The sequence below is a fragment of the Setaria viridis genome, chromosome 6 (assembly GCF_005286985.2).
Source record: "Setaria viridis chromosome 6, Setaria_viridis_v4.0, whole genome shotgun sequence".
Lineage (NCBI taxonomy): Eukaryota > Viridiplantae > Streptophyta > Magnoliopsida > Poales > Poaceae > Setaria > Setaria viridis.
Genome location: NC_048268.2, coordinates 1,919,385 through 1,937,551, shown reverse-complemented (window position 1 = coordinate 1,937,551; position 18,167 = coordinate 1,919,385). Strand labels below are relative to the sequence as shown.

The 18,167-nt window shown below is 44.7% G+C and overlaps 3 protein-coding genes across 5 annotated transcripts; 2 read left to right on the top strand and 1 right to left on the bottom strand.

Moving 5' to 3' along the window:
• Positions 1-1,393: 1,393 nt before the first annotated feature.
• LOC117860873 (putative potassium transporter 12) lies at positions 1,394-6,432 on the top strand. Of its 2 annotated transcripts, XM_034744278.2 has the most exons (9): positions 1,394-2,419; positions 2,815-3,040; positions 3,440-3,685; positions 3,762-3,812; positions 3,953-4,213; positions 4,292-4,344; positions 4,418-4,532; positions 4,696-4,950; positions 5,278-6,432. In XM_034744278.2, exons 1-9 carry the CDS (start codon positions 2,294-2,296, stop codon positions 6,312-6,314), a joined length of 2,370 nt encoding a protein of 789 aa, XP_034600169.1. In that variant the 5' UTR covers positions 1,394-2,293; the 3' UTR covers positions 6,315-6,432. The 2 variants fall into 2 exon arrangements, with proteins under 2 accessions (XP_034600169.1, XP_072150513.1); XM_072294412.1 differs by lacking the exons at positions 1,394-2,419; positions 2,815-3,040 and having other exon boundaries at positions 3,441-3,483; positions 3,569-3,685.
• A 2,298-nt stretch (positions 6,433-8,730) lies between these two features.
• On the bottom strand, positions 8,731-10,997 carry LOC117861644 (uncharacterized). Its single transcript, XM_034745216.2, has 2 exons — positions 10,875-10,997; positions 8,731-9,864 (listed from the first exon to the last, which is right to left on the bottom strand). Exon 2 carries the CDS (start codon positions 9,826-9,828, stop codon positions 8,893-8,895), a length of 936 nt encoding a protein of 311 aa, XP_034601107.1. The 5' UTR covers positions 9,829-9,864; positions 10,875-10,997; the 3' UTR covers positions 8,731-8,892.
• A 1,614-nt stretch (positions 10,998-12,611) lies between these two features.
• LOC117862021 (uncharacterized) lies at positions 12,612-17,546 on the top strand. 2 transcript variants are annotated; one of them, XM_034745531.2, is made up of 12 exons: positions 12,612-12,766; positions 12,859-12,970; positions 13,896-13,971; positions 14,389-14,485; positions 14,943-15,045; positions 15,176-15,306; positions 15,491-15,668; positions 15,759-15,916; positions 16,122-16,331; positions 16,445-16,792; positions 16,890-17,016; positions 17,097-17,546. In XM_034745531.2, exons 1-12 carry the CDS (start codon positions 12,656-12,658, stop codon positions 17,246-17,248), a joined length of 1,803 nt encoding a protein of 600 aa, XP_034601422.1. In that variant the 5' UTR covers positions 12,612-12,655; the 3' UTR covers positions 17,249-17,546. The 2 variants fall into 2 exon arrangements, with proteins under 2 accessions (XP_034601422.1, XP_034601421.1); XM_034745530.2 differs by having other exon boundaries at positions 13,890-13,971.
• Positions 17,547-18,167: the final 621 nt, after the last annotated feature.

The following is an 18,167-nucleotide window of genomic DNA, read 5'->3' as shown; positions in this document are numbered from 1 at the left end:
GATCAGGTGGCCTCCGATTTGATGTTGCCAACAAGTATGTATAAATTGCAGAAATGTAATATTCCAAATAAAATGTTGGAGCTAACTAGCCAACAATTTCTGGTTTTTCGCTTTTATTTCACACCAATTCACATTTGACATTTTTGTTGATCCACATAATAGCTTGTGAAATTCAAAAAAAAAATTGTGTTTAGATTTACTTAGGTAATTGACAGCACCATGTTCACTATTTTAAATTGTTTAGGAGAGAATCTTCTTTATTTACTATTTTCTATTTCATGCTCGGTTAATGACCTTTTTGATGAAAATTTGTTTCGACTATAATCAACATTATTATAAATGTTTTCATATAGCCTGAGGACATGCATTATTCTTAGAAACTTGCAATGCCGTGCATCACATGATGACCTCCCTATGAATGCACCTTCCATGCCCTTCAAGGAATAAGGTGTTTGTACGATTTTATTGTATCAATGGTCCATTTGATGAAGTTTGTCGAGACGTCATTCTCAGCAGAAGTTCGTAGCTGGAGGTGAACTCGATTTTCTTTCCGCGTGTAGCCATCATGGCTTTCCTTGGAGCTGTCAATGGTGCCAACACGGGAAAAGGAGGGCTGTTTTGCCCTTTTGTGTCCACCGTGTTTGTGCGTTTTGCGTGGTTGGGTGCAGATCAACACGACCTTTTTTTGTTGGTGGTGTGCATAACAAGTGCAACGGATTTTGGCGTGGTTTGCACGTTTCACTTGCTTCTCAGCTTGCATCAACAACTTATAGGAGAGAATCCCGTTGGCAGAATTTTAAACGCAATATGCATATATTTTGCAGGGTCGCCGAACTTTGTTTCGAACGACTTAATTTGTTTTGAAACGTCGAGAAATTATTATGTATTTTCCTTACTGCACTACTTTCACAAGGTATGTTTTTAAGGAAATTAGGAATAGAATTGTTGTAACTCAACCATACTGCATACTGTCATATAAGGGGTAAATTAGTGGCCATGTGCCTTTTAATATAATTAGAGGCATGGATGTCAGTAATAATTTGTTTGATTTGATGCCATCTGACCGTCATGTGAGCTTGAACTTGGGCAAAGGTGATGAACAGATTATTATGCAAAGAAAGAGCTTAACAAAGTCAAAGACAAAATCTGAATCTCTGAAATAAATAAATTTGTAGAACACATACTGCACACTGTAAGATATAATACTAATAATTGGTACTGTATCTTAGAAGTTTGGATCCCAATGATCTCAACCAAAAAAAGGGGTGGTAACTACTTTAGGATGAACACAGTACCAGGACCAGGGACCTGCCAGCTCATCCTCTGCATCAGCAGGACCAGTATGTAACAGACTTTTAGCTGTAAATTTAGCACTGCCTCTCTTTTGAAACATTTACTCCTGTTGGAAATTCCAGTTGAAATGACAATTCCAATTTGTTCTTCTGGGCTCCTCACCTAACCTTTTTCCCTCTCAGTCTGAGGTCCAATTTTCAGCATCTAGCCATATGCTCTTCCTGCCCCTTCTTCTATGAACGTGCAAAGAGCAGGGGAGCTCCCCTCTCTCTCTCTCTCTCTCTCTCTCTCTCTCTCTACCATAAATCGTATCTCCTCAACCTAAACCTTCTGTCTGCTGGATTGCCGTGCTTTTGACAATTGGAGGGCGGCCCACATCGCTGCTTGTCCCCGTTGTGGGAACTGTAGCATCAAAAACTTAATCTTGCTGAGGTTTTGGTATTGAAATATTGGGGTTTTCTTGGTTCCGCGAATCTGTCCAGGTTCGTCTCTTTGTCTGAAGCGTTTGAGGTTGATTGGAGTGGAGATTTTCGGCTCGGTGGGCTCAAATCCTCGGTTTCTAGCTCGATTTGGGTTATTCTCGCTCCGAGTCTTGGCTCTTGGCTCTTGGACCAAAGGTTCCATTCTGGTTCTTGCTGAAATCAAAGGGGAAGAGTTCGGTCTTGGCTGCAAGTCCTCTTCGAAGATTTGAGGTGGCATTCGGATTTGGGTTATCTGTGCTCCTGTTCTTGGTTATTCTTGGAGGATTTGCTGTTTGCGTAGACCAAGGTGACGGTCGGTCTTGGGCCGCTGCTGATGTGGGGATTTGTGGTGGAATTGCAGTGAGAGGGCCAGAGATTTGTTCCTGATTCTGGTTTTGGTGGTTTAATTTCCGGTGCTCAATTTGGGAAGTTAAGGAGTTCCATTTTCGGTTGATGCGAAGGGGAAGTCACTTTCGGCCGTTGGGGAGCTCTCAGGTGTGAGGTTTTGAGGTGGGATTGTGACCTGAAGGTTGAAGGAGATGCTAATGGCGTCGATATCAGATAGCGAGACAACCAACCGGGGAAGTATGTGGGAGCTGGATCAAAACCTTGATCAACCCATGGATGAGGAGGCCAGTCAGCTGAAGAACATGTACAGAGAAAAGGTATGGTTTTGATGCTTGCATGTCATCCCTGAATGTTTGTTGCACAACCCTGTGTAGTCATAGTTGTTTCTAGCTGCATCTGAAAGTAACATGGTGGTCCTTTGATGTGAAATTATGAATGGTACAGTATTCGATTGATGGTTCAGGACCATTTTGATATAAAAGGATAGCAGGAACCATATTGTAGATGTGCTGTTAATGATATTTTCAATTGCAGGAACAATATTCAGATTCTTACATCTTGTTCTGTTCTTTCATCTTAAAGTGCTACAATATCTGTGCTGTATGTGCTTTGTGTAGGCTAGTTCGTTATTGTGTTCTTTTTTTTTTTTGAGGAACGTTATCGTGTTCTTAGCACAAAGAAACTGACATGATCTTTGCTTTTGTTCATCCAGAAGTTTTCATCAATTTTGTTACTGCGGCTTGCATTTCAGAGCCTTGGCGTAGTATTTGGTGACTTAGGTACATCACCATTGTATGTTTTCTACAATATCTTTCCACATGGGGTGGATGATGATGAAGATGTTATTGGAGCTCTGTCCTTGATCATTTACACACTTACTCTCATCCCTCTGATGAAGTATGTTTTTGTCGTCTTGCGAGCCAATGATAATGGTCAAGGTGAGAGATCACTTTCTTGTAATCTTACCCTTATTTGTTGGCTGTTATGACTCGTTTGGTGTTTGCAAGAATTATGAGTTGTTGTCAAAAAGAGTTTGCATTTACACGTTTGTAAAAGTATGAGCTGATAGTCCGCAGAGGTTCTGCAATTTTACCATTTGGTTTGGTTGGCAGAATCTCATAGCAAAGCATCACTCTAGTGATGGATTTGTATCGAGTATCAACACGGTTTAATATGAGATGCCAAAGTGATTGCTAGACAGCACTTTACTAATCATGAAATTTGTAGAAGGTTAAGCTTCAAGTTCATTTTGCTTTGTGCTCAGACAAGAAACACCTTTTCAATTGGAATTTGTTTCCACAAACTTTCAGACAATATTTTTTCCTGCTTATTTACAGGTGGCACATTTGCTCTTTATTCTCTACTGTGCCGGCATGCAAAGGTCAGCACTATACCCAACCAACATAAGACCGATGAAGAATTAACCACATATAGTCGGCAAACTTATGAGGAGAATTCACTTGCAGCAAAAGTGAAGAGATGGCTAGAGGGACATGCATATAAAAAGAACTGTCTTCTTATTCTTGTCCTCATTGGTACATGTACTGCCATTGGAGATGGAATCCTTACTCCTGCTATATCAGGTATTCAGAATCATAGTTTTATGAGTAAGTCTAAAATAACTATGATCTAACCTGCATTTTTTTATGTGCTATGTAGTTCTTTCTGCATCAGGTGGAATAAGGGTTCAGAATCAGAACATGAGTACAGGTATTTTCCCCCTCCTGTATGGTTTTCTTGATGTTTGTTCTGAACTCTGGTGGGCTGCATTTTTCATTTTCCTTGATCTATCGAGGATCATAACATCCTTTGCATATGCTGCTTGTTCTAATATCCTCCATATCTGGCAGATGTGGTTGTAATCGTTGCTGTGGTCATATTAATTGGCTTATTCTGCATGCAACACTATGGGACAGATAAAGTTGGGTGGCTCTTTGCACCTCTAGTGCTCCTTTGGTTTATTCTAATTGGGAGCGTTGGGGTAGTGAACATACACAAGTACAACAGTTCTGTTCTAAGAGCGTATAATCCGGTCTACATCTTCCGGTATTTCAGACGAGGGAAGTCCGAGATTTGGACATCTCTTGGAGGGGTCATGCTTAGCATCACAGGTCATTGGCAATTCAACTGTAACTTTTGCATCAATTGTTAGATGAAACAGAGTTACTTAAATGTGGTTTTCTATTCAGGAACTGAAGCATTGTATGCTGATCTATGTCACTTCCCTGTACTGGCTATTCAGGTGAGTGGTTTCAACCAAAAAGAATCATGAAATATGATATATGCCTCAATGAAATAATCATGTCTATGTCCAGATCGCCTTCACCCTAGTGGTGTTCCCATGCCTTCTACTGGCGTACACTGGGCAGGCTGCTTACATTATCGACCACAAGGACCATGTAGCTGATGCTTTCTATCGCTCCATCCCAGGTCCTACTGTACTCTAAACAAATTCAATTCCTCATTTCTCAAATACAATACCATCATAGTCCACTATGTGCAAATTGGCATAGTGCTTATCGCACTACCTTTACTGTACATTAGTGCTGTGTGCACTTCGATATACTCAAGTTGAGTTGCTCTATCACTGCAGGTGCCATATACTGGCCAGCACTCATCATAGCAACTCTTGCGGCTGTAGTTGCAAGTCAAGCAACCATATCTGCTACCTACTCAATAATAAAGCAAGCTCTTGCACTGGGTTGTTTTCCCCGTGTCAATGTTGTCCATACATCAAAGAAATTTCTGGGACAGATTTATATCCCTGACATCAACTGGGTACTTATGATTCTTTGCATTGCTGTAACTGCTGGATTCAAGAACCAAAGCCAGATAGGAAATGCTTATGGTAAGCCTTGCATATTGAATTCCCTTCTTGTGATGCAAAATGATGCTAAATAAGGAGAAACCGATATGTGAATGTCATGCTTTCGATGCACTTTCAGCTCTAAACTTCACACATTAGTGCTAAGTAGAAAGTAGCTAGCAATAGTTCAATGCTGTGTAGTTAATTGCTAAAAACAGAGTCATCTTTATCTAGTAGACAGCATTACCGTACCCTAACAGAAGGCTCAAATCGTAGACTAAGATTCTGAATACAATTTTGACTGAGCCTTCAGGAAGCACTTTGCAGTCCTTTACATGACACTCATATGTCTACATGTTGTCTGAGCAGGCACTGCGGTGGTGATTGTTATGCTAGTTACAACATTCCTTATGGTCCCAGTGATGCTGCTTGTATGGAAGAGTCACTGGATCCTTGTTGTCATCTTCCTCGTGCTCTCCTTGACAGTTGAGCTCCCATACTTTACAGCCTGCATTAATAAAGTGGACCAAGGTGGATGGGTCCCACTAGTCATCGCGATAACCTTCTTCATTATCATGTATGTGTGGCATTTCTGCACCGTGAAGCGTTATGAATTTGAGATGCACAGCAAGGTATCTATGGCCTGGATTCTGGGATTAGGGCCAAGCCTTGGCCTTGTCAGGGTTCCTGGGATAGGATTTGTATACACCGAGCTGGCAAGTGGCGTCCCGCTTATCTTCTCCCATTTCATCACCAACCTCCCTGCCATCCATTCAGTTGTTGTATTTGTCTGTGTGAAGTACCTCCCGGTATATACAGTCCCTGTTGAAGAACGGTTCATCATGAAGAGGATTGGTCCAAAGAACTACCACATGTTTCGCTGTGTTGCAAGGTATGGATACAAGGACATCCACAAGAAAGACGAAGACTTTGAGAAGATGCTCCTCGACAGGCTCTTTGTCTTCGTCAGACTGGAGAGCATGATGGATGGCTACTCCGACTCCGAGGATTTCACCATGATGGAGCAGAAGCCTGAGAGGTCCACCAGAGCACTGCTGGCTGAGAAGGCTGGAAGCAACACGATGAGCTCGATTGGTGACATGAGCTACTCATCACATGACTCCATCATGCCGGCAAAGTCACCTTTGACAGGGAACAGCCTGACAAGGTACTCGAGCCAGACATTCGGCGATGAGCAGGAATTCCTGAACCGGTGCAAGGATGCTGGCGTCGTGCACATCCTTGGGAACACGGTCGTGCGGGCGCGCAGGGATTCAGGGATCGTCAAGAAGGTGGCTGTGAATTATGTTTACGCCTTCCTTAGGAAGCTCTGCAGGGAGAACAGTGTGATCTTCAATGTTCCTCATGAAAGCCTTCTGAATGTAGGCCAGATATATTACATATGAACAATTTTTTCGTTCCTTTGTTCAGGGTTCAGAAGTGAGTAGTTCTGAGCTGCTGGAATCTGTAGGGCAGGTGAACACTGTACATGATCAGTCCTAGAGTAAAGCTTCATTACTTCAATAGTCAGTTTCATGCCTTTTTCAGGTATTACTGATGTTGCTGGTCGCACATTCTACATGAGGTTTGTTGCAGTATCCAATTGCCATTTTTCCTCAGTAAGGCAAATGGATTTTGTCTAATACAACGTCAACAATTGCTGCTGCGTACATTATGTAACTGTCAGGCTTAGAAAAAAAAAACTAGCGGATCGGCACTCGCCCGTCTCAAATATCAGTGGAAAATATGTAGCAATGGCAAATATGCAAGTCGGTCACGTCAGAAGAGTGAAACCAAAGTATATTGATTACCTACCAGCTTTGGTAATATCGTTCACCTGTAGTACCATGTGTAAAGAAAATGCAGTGAAAATCAGAAAACATTTAGCAGTCAAAAGGTTTGCACTGTCCATGTTGCATCCAATGGATGTAATCCCTCCTGCACGGAAGCACCAGCCGTGAGCGCTTGAACTTCTCTCTGGAAGCATCGCCATCTTTCCAACAAATTCTAGAAACAATCTAGGTTGTATTTGTAATTGGACGTTGCTAGCGTCCGGACGTCCGTTGGAAACTTTCCATCAGACGCTTCGTTGGTCCATCGCAACATCAAAAAATAACGTCTGCAACATAGAAAATAAACATTTGCAACATATCACTGTTTGCAACATCAAAAAATATGTTGAAAAAAAATTTATTAACCATTTGTTGATGATGAGGGAAAAAATCCACCACAACATCTGTTTCATGTTGCATGGAACATTCAAATCTCTCATTAAAAATGCAACATCCAGATAAAACACTTGCAACATGTGTGTGAAACATATGCAACATCAAGATCTACTTTGCAACATCCACATGAAACACTTGCAACATTCTTCTAAAACATCTGAAACAATTGAAACATACGCTTGCAACATGCAGCAAACCCTGGCAGGAGGAGCACTGTATAGCGGTTTCCGACGCTAAGAAACGGTGGTGGAGGAGGAGGAGGATGGCGGCGGGCGGCGCGGCTCGCCCCTGGCCGCCCTTCCCCGTGGAGCTCCTCAGACGGTCAAGCCCATTGCCGATGGAGCAGCTCCTCCGGCGGCCGACGCGGCTCGCCCCCTGGTTGCGGGGGAGCGGTGGCCCGCGCCCCTGGCACTCAAGCGGCGCCCGGCGCCCCCTTTCCCATGATTTGGAGGGGTCTCAAAATCGCTCACCAGCGCCGTCTTCACTTGCAACACCATCGCCACAGCCATGGCATCTCGCTGTGCACCACAGCGATATCGTGTCCCCTCTTCGATTTCTTCTTCTACGCGGGATACAGATCTGCTGCCGCTCAAACAAGCGTGGGTGAAGGAGGAGCAATGTCCTCTGATGATGCCGAGCGGAAAGGCAGCGTGGCGTCGGACGGCGAGACGGTGGAGGAGTGAAGCACTACCAGGGAGCTCAGAATGAGGATAGATAGAGAAGAAGAAAAGGATAAGAAGGAACTGGTTGTGTGGCTTATGATATTTCTGGTGGTTGTGAGCCCCACGCTTAGATATTTTTTGTGACCAGCATCCGACGCGTTCGGATCGTATGGGTTGTAGTATTACTGTTCATAATTTTCAACTTCCCATGGGTATTTCATTATTTCTGTAATGGTGGACGTACGCATGTACTCCAGGAAATAACTCTTTTTGCCTTTTTTCCCCAAAAAATATGGTGCTACAATACCACGCGGACAGTAAAAATAGCATAGTGCACACGCCTTTAAACTTCACTTGAACTTCCTACCAAACCGGTATAGTATACCATGGCCCAAAAGCTTCATGGAGTTTAATTTGCTACTACAGTAAATCGGCTGAATCGTATAGTCGATCATCGGATCATGTATAGAAGCTTCAATACTCATCTAGTCTTGCATGGCCCAGAATACCAGAAGCTTTAAAGAGGCAAGAGGCAAGCATGGCCCAGAAGCCTCACAAAGCATCGATACAACATTTGTTGCTACGCAAATTAACGGCGCAGTAGCATGTGGCCTGGAATCTTGTATTTCTTCGTATCAGCTTACCTGGCACATGCTGATGGTGGTTCATCAACGCAATTATATCATAAAACAGCATGTCCCTGCATGCAAGAGCATGAGAAATATATATATATATATATATATATATATATATATATATATATATATATATATCACAAAAGTAACATTACCGGCTTCATAGCAGCCATATATAGCGCTACAAATTCTACTTGCATGAGAAACACATCAAACTTTCTTCTTAATACAAAGATACGCAGCTCTCCTGCGTATTCAAAAAAAAAAAGAAACACATCAAATCTGATAAAGGTTCAGCTAAAAGAAGGTGCAATTGAGTTCACATCCCTAAAAGTACTCACGAAATGCAGTAAAATAAGATCAAAGGGGCACGCCCAGTTTTACACAATGTTTCATCCAAACCACCTAGCTTAAAGGCAAGACCGGTATCTTATAGGAAACTAGTCACACCACTCGATCTTACTCATTCCCACCATCAGGATTCTGCTGCTGCTGATACTCCGGCGTCGGCCACATGAATGGAGGCTGCTGGTTCGCATACATTGGAAAGGGGACGTGCATTGGAAAGGGGACCTGGCCGGCTGTCGTCTGCGGCGGTGGCGGTGGCGGCAGAACTCCATCGCCGTTTGTCTGCTGCTCCGTCGGAGTGACATCCATCAGGAAATCAAACATCTCGTTGGCCATGATCGCCGCAGAGACGTCGCTCCGCTGCATCGTCCGGCGCTTGGTCCCCTCGGTGTGGAGCCACGACCGCAGCGTGAGCTCGAGGATGAACATCTCGCAGGCCTTGGCGAACACCACGGGCGCCTCGGCCGCGATCATCTTGACGTCCTCGTCGGCCTTCATGATCTTCTTGATGCGCGCCAGGGGCAGGCTGTGGACCTTGAGGTCCGTCGCCTGCTCGGCCTCAGCCAGCTGGCCGGCCCAGAAAGCCTGGAGCTGTTGCTGCTGTAACTTCTGGAGTAACGCGGCCTGGTGCTGGTTGGAGAGCGGCGGCGGGATGGCAGCTTGGTAGGCAGTAGGGGCACCCTGGGAGGCTGGAGCTGGAAGGAAGGTGGCGCCAGCTGATGATGATGGAGGCACTGATGCCAATGCTTCAGGTTGGTGATTGTATGTTGTTAGGGCTGTTAGGGCATATGCTGCATCATTTGTAGCCGCTTCAAAAGGGTCGATCTGTGAGGGTTGCTGGTTTGAGAGCAGTGGCAGAATGGCGGATGGGTAGGCTACAGAACCCTGGGAAGCTGAAAATGGAAGGAAGGCAGCGCCAACTGACGATGGAGGCACTGATTCCATTGGTACACGCTGTAGGAATGGGGTTAGGGCATATGATGCAGCAGGGGTATCAACATTTGTGGCACCTCCAACGACCTTGTTAATCTGTGAGTGCTGATCCATGTCCAAGATGCACTTGGTGTGCAGCTATTGTCGGACCTGCAGTGCACAGAAAAATACATCTCAGTTCCTTAACTTCCAAATCAAGGCTGTTATGATCCACTACAGCTAATAATTAAGAAAGGTAAAAGAAACATTCAAAGAAAATAGACTCAAGCAAGCATGTATTTCATGAATCGCGATATAAAGTATAAACACTCTCCTTTTCCTCTGCATTGGGTTTCTTTTATAAAAAATGATTTAATTTGCTGCTTTGTTGAGGCAATGGAAAGTAAAGAGTATGCAGTCAATTAAATAGAATGCTGAGGGCGAAATATGGTTTGACAAAAGTAGAAAACCATGAGACAAAAAAGGATAGTGATTGGAAAGAAACAGCAACAAGGGTATAGTAATACCCTGTACTATATTGATGAATTATACCGAAGAATTCCTGAAGTTAGTAGAACGATTTCCTAACTTGGAGACTACTTGTTTGGCTAGCATTGTGCACAGTGCACCAGTAGATATGAGATTGACACGCAAGTGGCAGGACAGTCAGTACCCAAGGCCATAATCTGAAAGATCAAAAACATAGCTGCCACACGATAATTCCCAACCTAATGCTCTAAGAGAATCAGTATGGCACAAAAGAACTGACAAAGAAGACAGCTTTACTGTCAAGAAAATAGATCCATCAGAAAATAGTCGCTCATCAGGAGCGCACGGCCGCCGGCCGTGGCCGCGCGACGAAACACGGCGCCAGCGGCCATCGACATGCCGATCGACTGCCGGATCCGTCAGGGCTGACGGATCGGAGGGTAACAAAAACCATCTATCCATCCGATCGATCTTGCGATCGCCCATCCGCTAACAGACCAACGAAAAACCCCAGCAGACTAAATTCGCACAGGTCTAGGTATATCTCTATATCAACCGGCGCGGCAGCGACGAAACAGGAGCAGCGAGTATATAGAGCAGAAAGGGAAAAAAAATTGCGCGCGATCTTGGCGGGGGAGAATAAATCGCGGGAAGCCGACGGCTCGGATGAGCGAGCCATCTCGATGGGATACCTCGGAGGGAGAGGGAGGCCGCGGCGCGATGGGCAACACCTGTTGAATCGGAGCGGAGCCCTAGGGTAGGAGGAGACGGCGGCTGAGTTGTAGGCGGAGATGGTGGGGAACTGTGGAGTGGGGATACCGCCTACTCGCCGGTGCGTGTTTTATGGCTAGGGCTTCGAGGACCGTGGGCCCGTCTAGGGCGAAGGTGGGCCCGGCAGGGAGTATATGTATCCGACCAATTTCTTCATGGCAATTGTTATGCAGTGACCAGCCACTAGTTTGCAGAAGGCAGAAGTTTTTGCAAAAGAAATATAATTGTCAAAAAAAGAAAAATGGAAACAAAGCTTTTCATCATCTCTGACGAGATTCAAGTTTAGGATTTTCAGGAGTATAATGGCTACCGGCTCTAGAGGCATTGTTGGGAGCTCACCGAGCCGGCAGGGCAGTGGGCTACCACACACGGATCACGGGATGACAGGAGTATCGAGGCTGCATTTGTTATGGATGGTGCCGCTAATACAGAGCGGGGTGGAGGCGGCAACGAGGGAAAATGGCGAAGAGAATAGGGCAACAAGGGCATCGCTGGCATTAGAGGGGTGATGGTGGCAGCGAGGGAAAATGGCGGAGAGGATGGGTGGCGAGGGTGCCGCTAGACGAGTTGGTGGCGACAACAACAAAGGAAAATGACGAAGAGAAGAGACGGTGAAGGAATTGCGAGTGGCGAGAAAGGCAGGTTGGAGCGTACAAAAAATTACGTGAGCCTCAAGAAAAGATAAGACAGAAAGAAGTGCACCGGATGGTGGACCATCTCATAAGATTCCATGATTTTAGCCGTGTGTGCCATTTATATATAATATTCTTTTACAAAATCATATACAATATTTGTCAAGCTTTTCTTTGCACCAAGGGATCGGAGAAGTTTTTGCAAAAGAAATATAATTTTCCGAAAAAGGAGAATGGAAAGAAAAGCAAGACGGCAAAGCTTTTCATCATCCTTGATGAGATTCTAGTTTAGGGTTTTTTGTTTTGGGAGGGGGGCTTTAATAGTTGCCGGCTCTAGAGGCATTGTTGGGAGCTCACCGAGCTGGCAGGGCAGCCAGGCACCATACGCAAGTCACGGGATGACAAGGGCATAGAGGTTGCATTTGTTACGGAGGGTGCCGCTGATGTAGAATGAGGCGGAGGCGGCAATGAGGAAAAATGGTGAAGAGAATAGGGAACTGATGGCATCGCTGGCATCAGACGGGGTGATGGTGGCAACAAGGAAAAATGGTGGAGAGAATGGGTTTCGAGGCCGCTAGACGAGTGGGTGGCGACATCAGCAAGGGAAAATGTCGAAGAGAAGAGACGGCGAAGGCATTGCGAGTGCCGAGAAAGGCTGGATCGAGAGTAGAAAAATTTGCGTGAGCGTCAAGAAATAATAAATAAAGAAAGAAGTGCACTCAATAATACTCTGATGGTTGACCATCTCATAGAATCCCATAATTTTAGCCGTATGTGCCATTTATATATAATAGTAGTTTTTTACAAAACCATATACAATATTTGTCAAGCTTTTCTCGCAAGGATGAATTATATTCCTCTCTCTTTTTTGGAATTCCATGCAAAGTTATCAAGCATGCAAGAACAAAAATTGGGCCGAGCCATTTCTTGGTGCCTCTCCACGGCTGGCCCAGCCATATTCGGCCCATTTACGAAACACAGGGCCTTCCTTTTTTGTCCCTCGACAATCTCTCTTCTGCTCTCCATCCTCCAAACAGAAAAGGGCCAAAGGGGTGCCAATAATTACGAGGATGCCACTTTATCTCGTCTCCTCTCCCGCCGCCGCCGCCAAGCTCGCCGCCGGCACGCGCGCGTACCCTCGCCGACGCCGCCAGCTCCTGTTCCCAGCTCGCCACTGTCTGGTACTCTATGCCCCCCTCTCTGTCGTGTTAGTGCTTTGCTCGTTCTGCTTGATTGCTGAGCTTAATCAGTGTCCGGGCTTGGTTTCTCGCAGGGCCGCCGCGGCTCCCTGTCGTCGTTGTCTTCGTCCGCGGAGCGCTTGGCGGGGCGCGCAATGGATGCTGCGGAGGCCGGCACGTCGACGGCGCCGGAGGCGAGCTTCAGCGGTGGGATTGATTCTTATGCTTGTCTCTGCACCGTATAGGGATTGATTCTGATGCTTCGGTGAATTAGTGTAAAAGAAGATTCGTGTTTATCTTTTCTCCGAACGTGGCGATCATGTATATGTGGTACCGATAAGCTTTTCTACTAAAACTAGTTCTGAGCAATTTTGCTTGTGCGGGCTGGAGCTGAGTCTATGTTGCAGGTGGCCAGGTACTGAGCGACTGGCAAGTAGGCATGAGTTTAGTTTACTTAGGCTTGGGCTTTGCTTTTTTGGAACCACTTAAACCCTTCCAAAACCCTAGTATGGAAGTTTTTTTTAAAAAAAAGATACAATAGTGTCATACTACGGTACCGCCTTACCAGCTCAACTCGATGGGAAGTTGCTCCCGATATTTTAATCATTCAAGTGATGCTTGCCTCATGATGCATCCTATTGGTGACTTTCTTCTTTTATTAGAACCAAGAGCAATCCGCATTTAGATTTCTGTTTTGTTTGGATAGAAACTATGGGTTGAAGACCCTCACATGACATCTTGATGCATTCTTAACATAAGTTGATTTTGGTGCTCCGATGACTGAATGGTGTATGCAATATATCATATTACTCACCAGGGAGCAAATTACCCCTTTGGCGGAGTAGTTTAAACTTTATACTCGCGTATTCATTTTGTATTGGGCAAAATGGCCAATTGTTCTGCATTCAGATACCCTTTTGTTCTGGTTGGTCAATTCAATATTGAGGTTCATATAGATATGTTTGATTAATTACCTTGTGTAAATTGATTTACCTTACCCAGGATTCGAGTGTTTTAATAAGTAACTTCTGTTCTCAGTTATTTCATTCAAAAGTTAAAAAGACATTTCATTCATAGAGTAAAATGTATTTTCTAAACAGCATGAACTGATTATAAGTTCCTACAGCCACAGGAGTGAAGCAAGCACTGATATCATTGTCCGATAAAACAGACCTGGCCAATCTTGGAAATGGTCTTCAGCGCTTGGGGTAACCCTTTCGTCTTCTTTTTTCTATTTCACCCTTCTTTTGAATTGTATGAGTGAGAGTTGCCTGCATTTTTCCAAGTTCATGTTAAATGTTATCGACTGCCAAGTCTTTGTGTGTTTATAATGTGTTCATCACGATCAGTTTCTGCAAAGTAATCCTACCTCAGACGTGTATGATTTATCTTTTGTTGCTCTTTCTCAAAGCCAGCTTTCACTCCTGATAATAATCTTCATGTCTTATGAAACATCTCTCCACTTGTATGTTTTTCATTGACTAATAATTCCTATCAGGATCTGGATTTAGTAAATTAATTTTCAAAAAAAAATATTTTTTTTACAAGATAAACCATGAATTCAGATTTCATTTTCGAATGTTCATATTTTTTTTCCTACTTATATGGAGATTTTGCTACTGTAGGTTTTCTATTATTTCCACTGGTGGCACAGCATCAAGCTTGGAAGCAGCTGGAGTTAGTGTTACAAAAGTGGAGGAAATTACACATTTTCCTGAAATGGTAAAGCCTACTTCATTTTTAATTGTTGCAATTCTCAAAATCTATGTTTCTGCCACAGTCGGTTTACTGATCCCTAAATAAAATTTGTTATGAAATGCTGCAAAAATGTATTATTTCTAATGGTTTTTAAGAAATGTAATAGATGTAACTCTTTACTCTTGCTAATTTTCAAAAGTGCATCAAGGAATCAGTTGTAAAAAATATCCTGTAATATCCAAATTCTCTTCAATGCCTCAGAATCCTAGTAAAGGTTATTGAAATAGCTAGTAGAAACAGTATATAACTCCAGTTTTCTAACTATATACTCACTAGAAGTTGCCGTTCCATTTCTTAATCTAATATTCTTTTACTTTCAGCTGATAGTTTAAAGGATGTGGATTGCCATGTTGATAGCTTTTGACAAGCATTATAAATTCTGCATTTCCATCTCCACTAACTTGTTTTGGGATTATTTCAGCTAGATGGGAGAGTCAAAACATTGCACCCCAGTATACATGGTGGTATTCTTGCACGAAGAGACCAGAAGCATCATCTGCAAGCATTGAACGAACATGGCATTGGTAAGTTTTTCAGTCATCTGTGGGGACTTCTCTTAAATATTTTTGAGGTCTATCAAGTGTCGTGCGATGAGAAATCATGCGAGTATCAATGTATTATCCTCAGTTACCACAATCTTTTCTTTTGCCGCAGGGACATTTGATGTGGTTGTAGTGAATTTGTATCCATTCTACAATAAGGTCACCTCAAGTGCAATATCTTTTGAGGATGGCATTGAAAATATTGATATCGGTGGACCTACATTGATTCGAGCTGCAGCCAAGGTAGAGCATTGGAGTGTTTCATGCTATATTCATGCAAAGTTGATTTCAATTTGCATTTATCAAACATGCTACACTTGAGTGCTTTATATTGCAGTCATCTATACATGTAAAATTCATGTAGTGCGTTGATAGGAATAGTTGTATGCTTGCAGTTTGCTTATGCTGTATTTGTTATGACTGACAGAATCATAAGGATGTTCTTGTCGTTGTTGATCATGAAGATTATCCTGCTCTATTGGAATATCTTGAAGGCAAGCAAGATGACCAGGATTTCCGCAGGAGGCTTGCATGGAAAGCTTCCCAACATGTTGCTTCATACGATTCTGCTGTTTCAGAGTGGTTGTGGAAGCAATCAAATAAAGGTATTAGACCTACTTTTGGTAGATAATATGCTTATTCGAGTAGTTATGTCAATATTTTTCATATATGACAGTTTTGTGATCTTTATGCAGGAGATACATTTCCTCCTAGCTTTACTGTGCCCCTCACACTGAAGTCTACACTTAGATATGGTGAAAATCCCCATCAAAATGCTGCATTCTATGGTGACAAGAGTCTTTCTCTAGTAAATGCTGGCGGTATTGCAACAGCAATCCAGCACCATGGAAAGGTAAGACAAATAGACAATCATGTTTCGTTTTAGTTGTTGCTTCACTAAAATGGCACACAAATCACTGTAAATTATTGACAAGCATGTCTTTCAACTGGATTGCACTCCATACATGCTTTCTTGTTCACTATCCCTTTGTGAAATCATGCTGCACCATTACAGTTATGATTATTTGGGAGTTTACATGTGATGCCTTCTTTTACAGGAAATGTCCTATAACAATTACTTGGACGCGGATGCTGCATGGAACTGTGTCTCAGAGTTTGAGAGCCCAACTTGTGTTGTGGTTAAGCACACAAATCCATGTGGAGTAGCATCCAGACAGGACATCCTTGAAGCATACAGGTTGGCTGTGAAGGCAGATCCTGTGAGCGCATTCGGTGGCATAGTCGCCTTCAATACGACAATCGATGAGGTAACAGTATCGATCAGACACCAAATGTGTTCATACACAAGCTACAACTCTTCTACCTTTGCCGCTGTCCATTTTCCGTTAATGTTGACAAAATGATGATGCTACATATGTAGGATCTCGCAAGGGAAATCCGCGAGTTTATGAGCCCCACAGATGGCAAGACACGGATGTTCTACGAGATTGTCGTCGCACCTAGGTACACGGAGAAGGGGCTTGAGATCCTGAAGGGGAAATCGAAGACGCTGAGGATACTGGAGGCGAAGCCAAGCGGGAAAAGCATGCTGTCCCTCCGGCAGGTGAGCGGCGGCTGGCTAGCTCAGGAGTCCGACGACTTGACCCCGGAAGACATCACCTTCACGAAGATGTCGGAGAGGGCCCCAGAGGACAGTGAACTCTCGGATGCAAAATTTGCCTGGCTCTGCGTCAAGCATGTCAAGAGCAACGCCATCGTGATCGCCAAGGTCAGTAGTGCACGTATGCTTTTCTCTGTTCTGCAATGAGAATGAAATCGCTGGACAGTTTGTTTGATCCTGTGCCTGATGCGTGGTTGGTGTGCAGAACAATCGCATGCTGGGCATGGGCAGTGGGCAGCCGAACAGGCTGGAGAGCCTGAGGATCGCCTTCAGGAAGGCCGGAGAGGAGGCCAAGGGAGCTGCTCTTGCCAGCGACGCCTTCTTCCCGTTTGGTGAGTAGAAACTGCTGTGCTGTCAACATGCTTCCTCCGATGGTGATACGATCTCGCTGAACTGATGGATGGCGCCGCAGCTTGGAACGACGCGGTGGAGGAGGCGTGCCAGAGCGGCATCGCGGTGATCGCGGAGCCCGGTGGCAGCATCCGGGACCAGGACGCCGTGGACTGCTGCAACAAGTATGGGGTGTCCCTCCTATTCACCGGCGTCAGGCACTTCAGGCACTGAAGAAGCAGGGGCAGAGAGGATTCTGACTGGAGGCAGCCTGCAATAAAGCTGGTGGTCCTGATTGAGGGCATGCTTGGGTAGAAGAGATTTGAATTCAAATCTTTTGACTTTAGTTCGAAACTTGCGCCAAATCCTGAAAAAAAATAAGAAAGAGTGTAGTATACTGGATAAAAGCGCCAGTCAAGGGGTCCGAAGAAGACGCTATCGATTCGTTTCTCCTCCACTGATATGTAACAGTTTCTTACTGTACATTTTGTCACAGGCTGTTGGATGAAATGTTTCTTGCTTGGATGTGAAATGCTCGATCAGGTCGGTGATGTAATGGGCCACCGGTAGCCGACAGGCTTCTTTGTGGAAACCCATGCGGCTTTTCTGGTGTTGGAGATTTGTACGGTCAGCATCGTCTTCCCCCTTTTAAGTGCAGCGCCACTGGGTAGGAGGTGGGCGGGAGCAGCTCGGCGGCAAAGTTAGAGCTTGCTGCCGGCGGTGGTCGAGCCCGGTGGTGGAAGTTAAGTGAGTTCGGACTTCGGACTATAGAAAACCACTTATTTTATTTTTTTCAGATTTACTCCTCGAATGTTTGATTTTTAGCTATCTTGGAGATTGGGATTTGGGGTTAGGAATTTAGTTATTTCCATATCCGTCTGTAAAGGAAGTTACGGGGCGGCTCGTCGAGGCGAAAGAGACGGAAGTTACGGGGCGACTCGTCGGCTCGTGGCGGAGGCGAAAGAGACGGCGGTGGATTGGAGGTGGCAAGAACGCCGTCGGAGCCAGGCGGCGGAGGTGGCGGGGGCATCTAGGTCAAAACAAGTTAGTGTTGGGTGGAGGAGAAGGGCGGCGGAAGCCGGCTTCCGCCGGAGCGTTCCGCTGCCGGAGCCGAGTGGGAGGTGGTAGCGGCGGGGAGTCGCCACCCACGGAG

Excerpts from the sequence above, each read along its gene's own strand:
- LOC117860873 (XM_034744278.2), top strand. The coding sequence starts at position 2,294 with ATGCTAATGGCGTCGATATCAGATAGCGAGACAACCAACCGGGGAAGT. Across the intron at positions 3,686-3,761 it reads CCTTACTCCTGCTATATCAG|TTCTTTCTGCATCAGGTGGA; the intron begins GTATTCAGAATC and ends TGTGCTATGTAG. Across the intron at positions 4,214-4,291 it reads GGTCATGCTTAGCATCACAG|GAACTGAAGCATTGTATGCT; the intron begins GTCATTGGCAAT and ends TTTTCTATTCAG.
- LOC117861644 (XM_034745216.2), bottom strand. The coding sequence starts at position 9,828 with ATGGATCAGCACTCACAGATTAACAAGGTCGTTGGAGGTGCCACAAAT.
- LOC117862021 (XM_034745530.2), top strand. The coding sequence starts at position 12,656 with ATGCCACTTTATCTCGTCTCCTCTCCCGCCGCCGCCGCCAAGCTCGCC. Across the intron at positions 13,972-14,388 it reads AATGGTCTTCAGCGCTTGGG|GTTTTCTATTATTTCCACTG; the intron begins GTAACCCTTTCG and ends TTGCTACTGTAG. Across the intron at positions 16,332-16,444 it reads TCAATACGACAATCGATGAG|GATCTCGCAAGGGAAATCCG; the intron begins GTAACAGTATCG and ends CTACATATGTAG.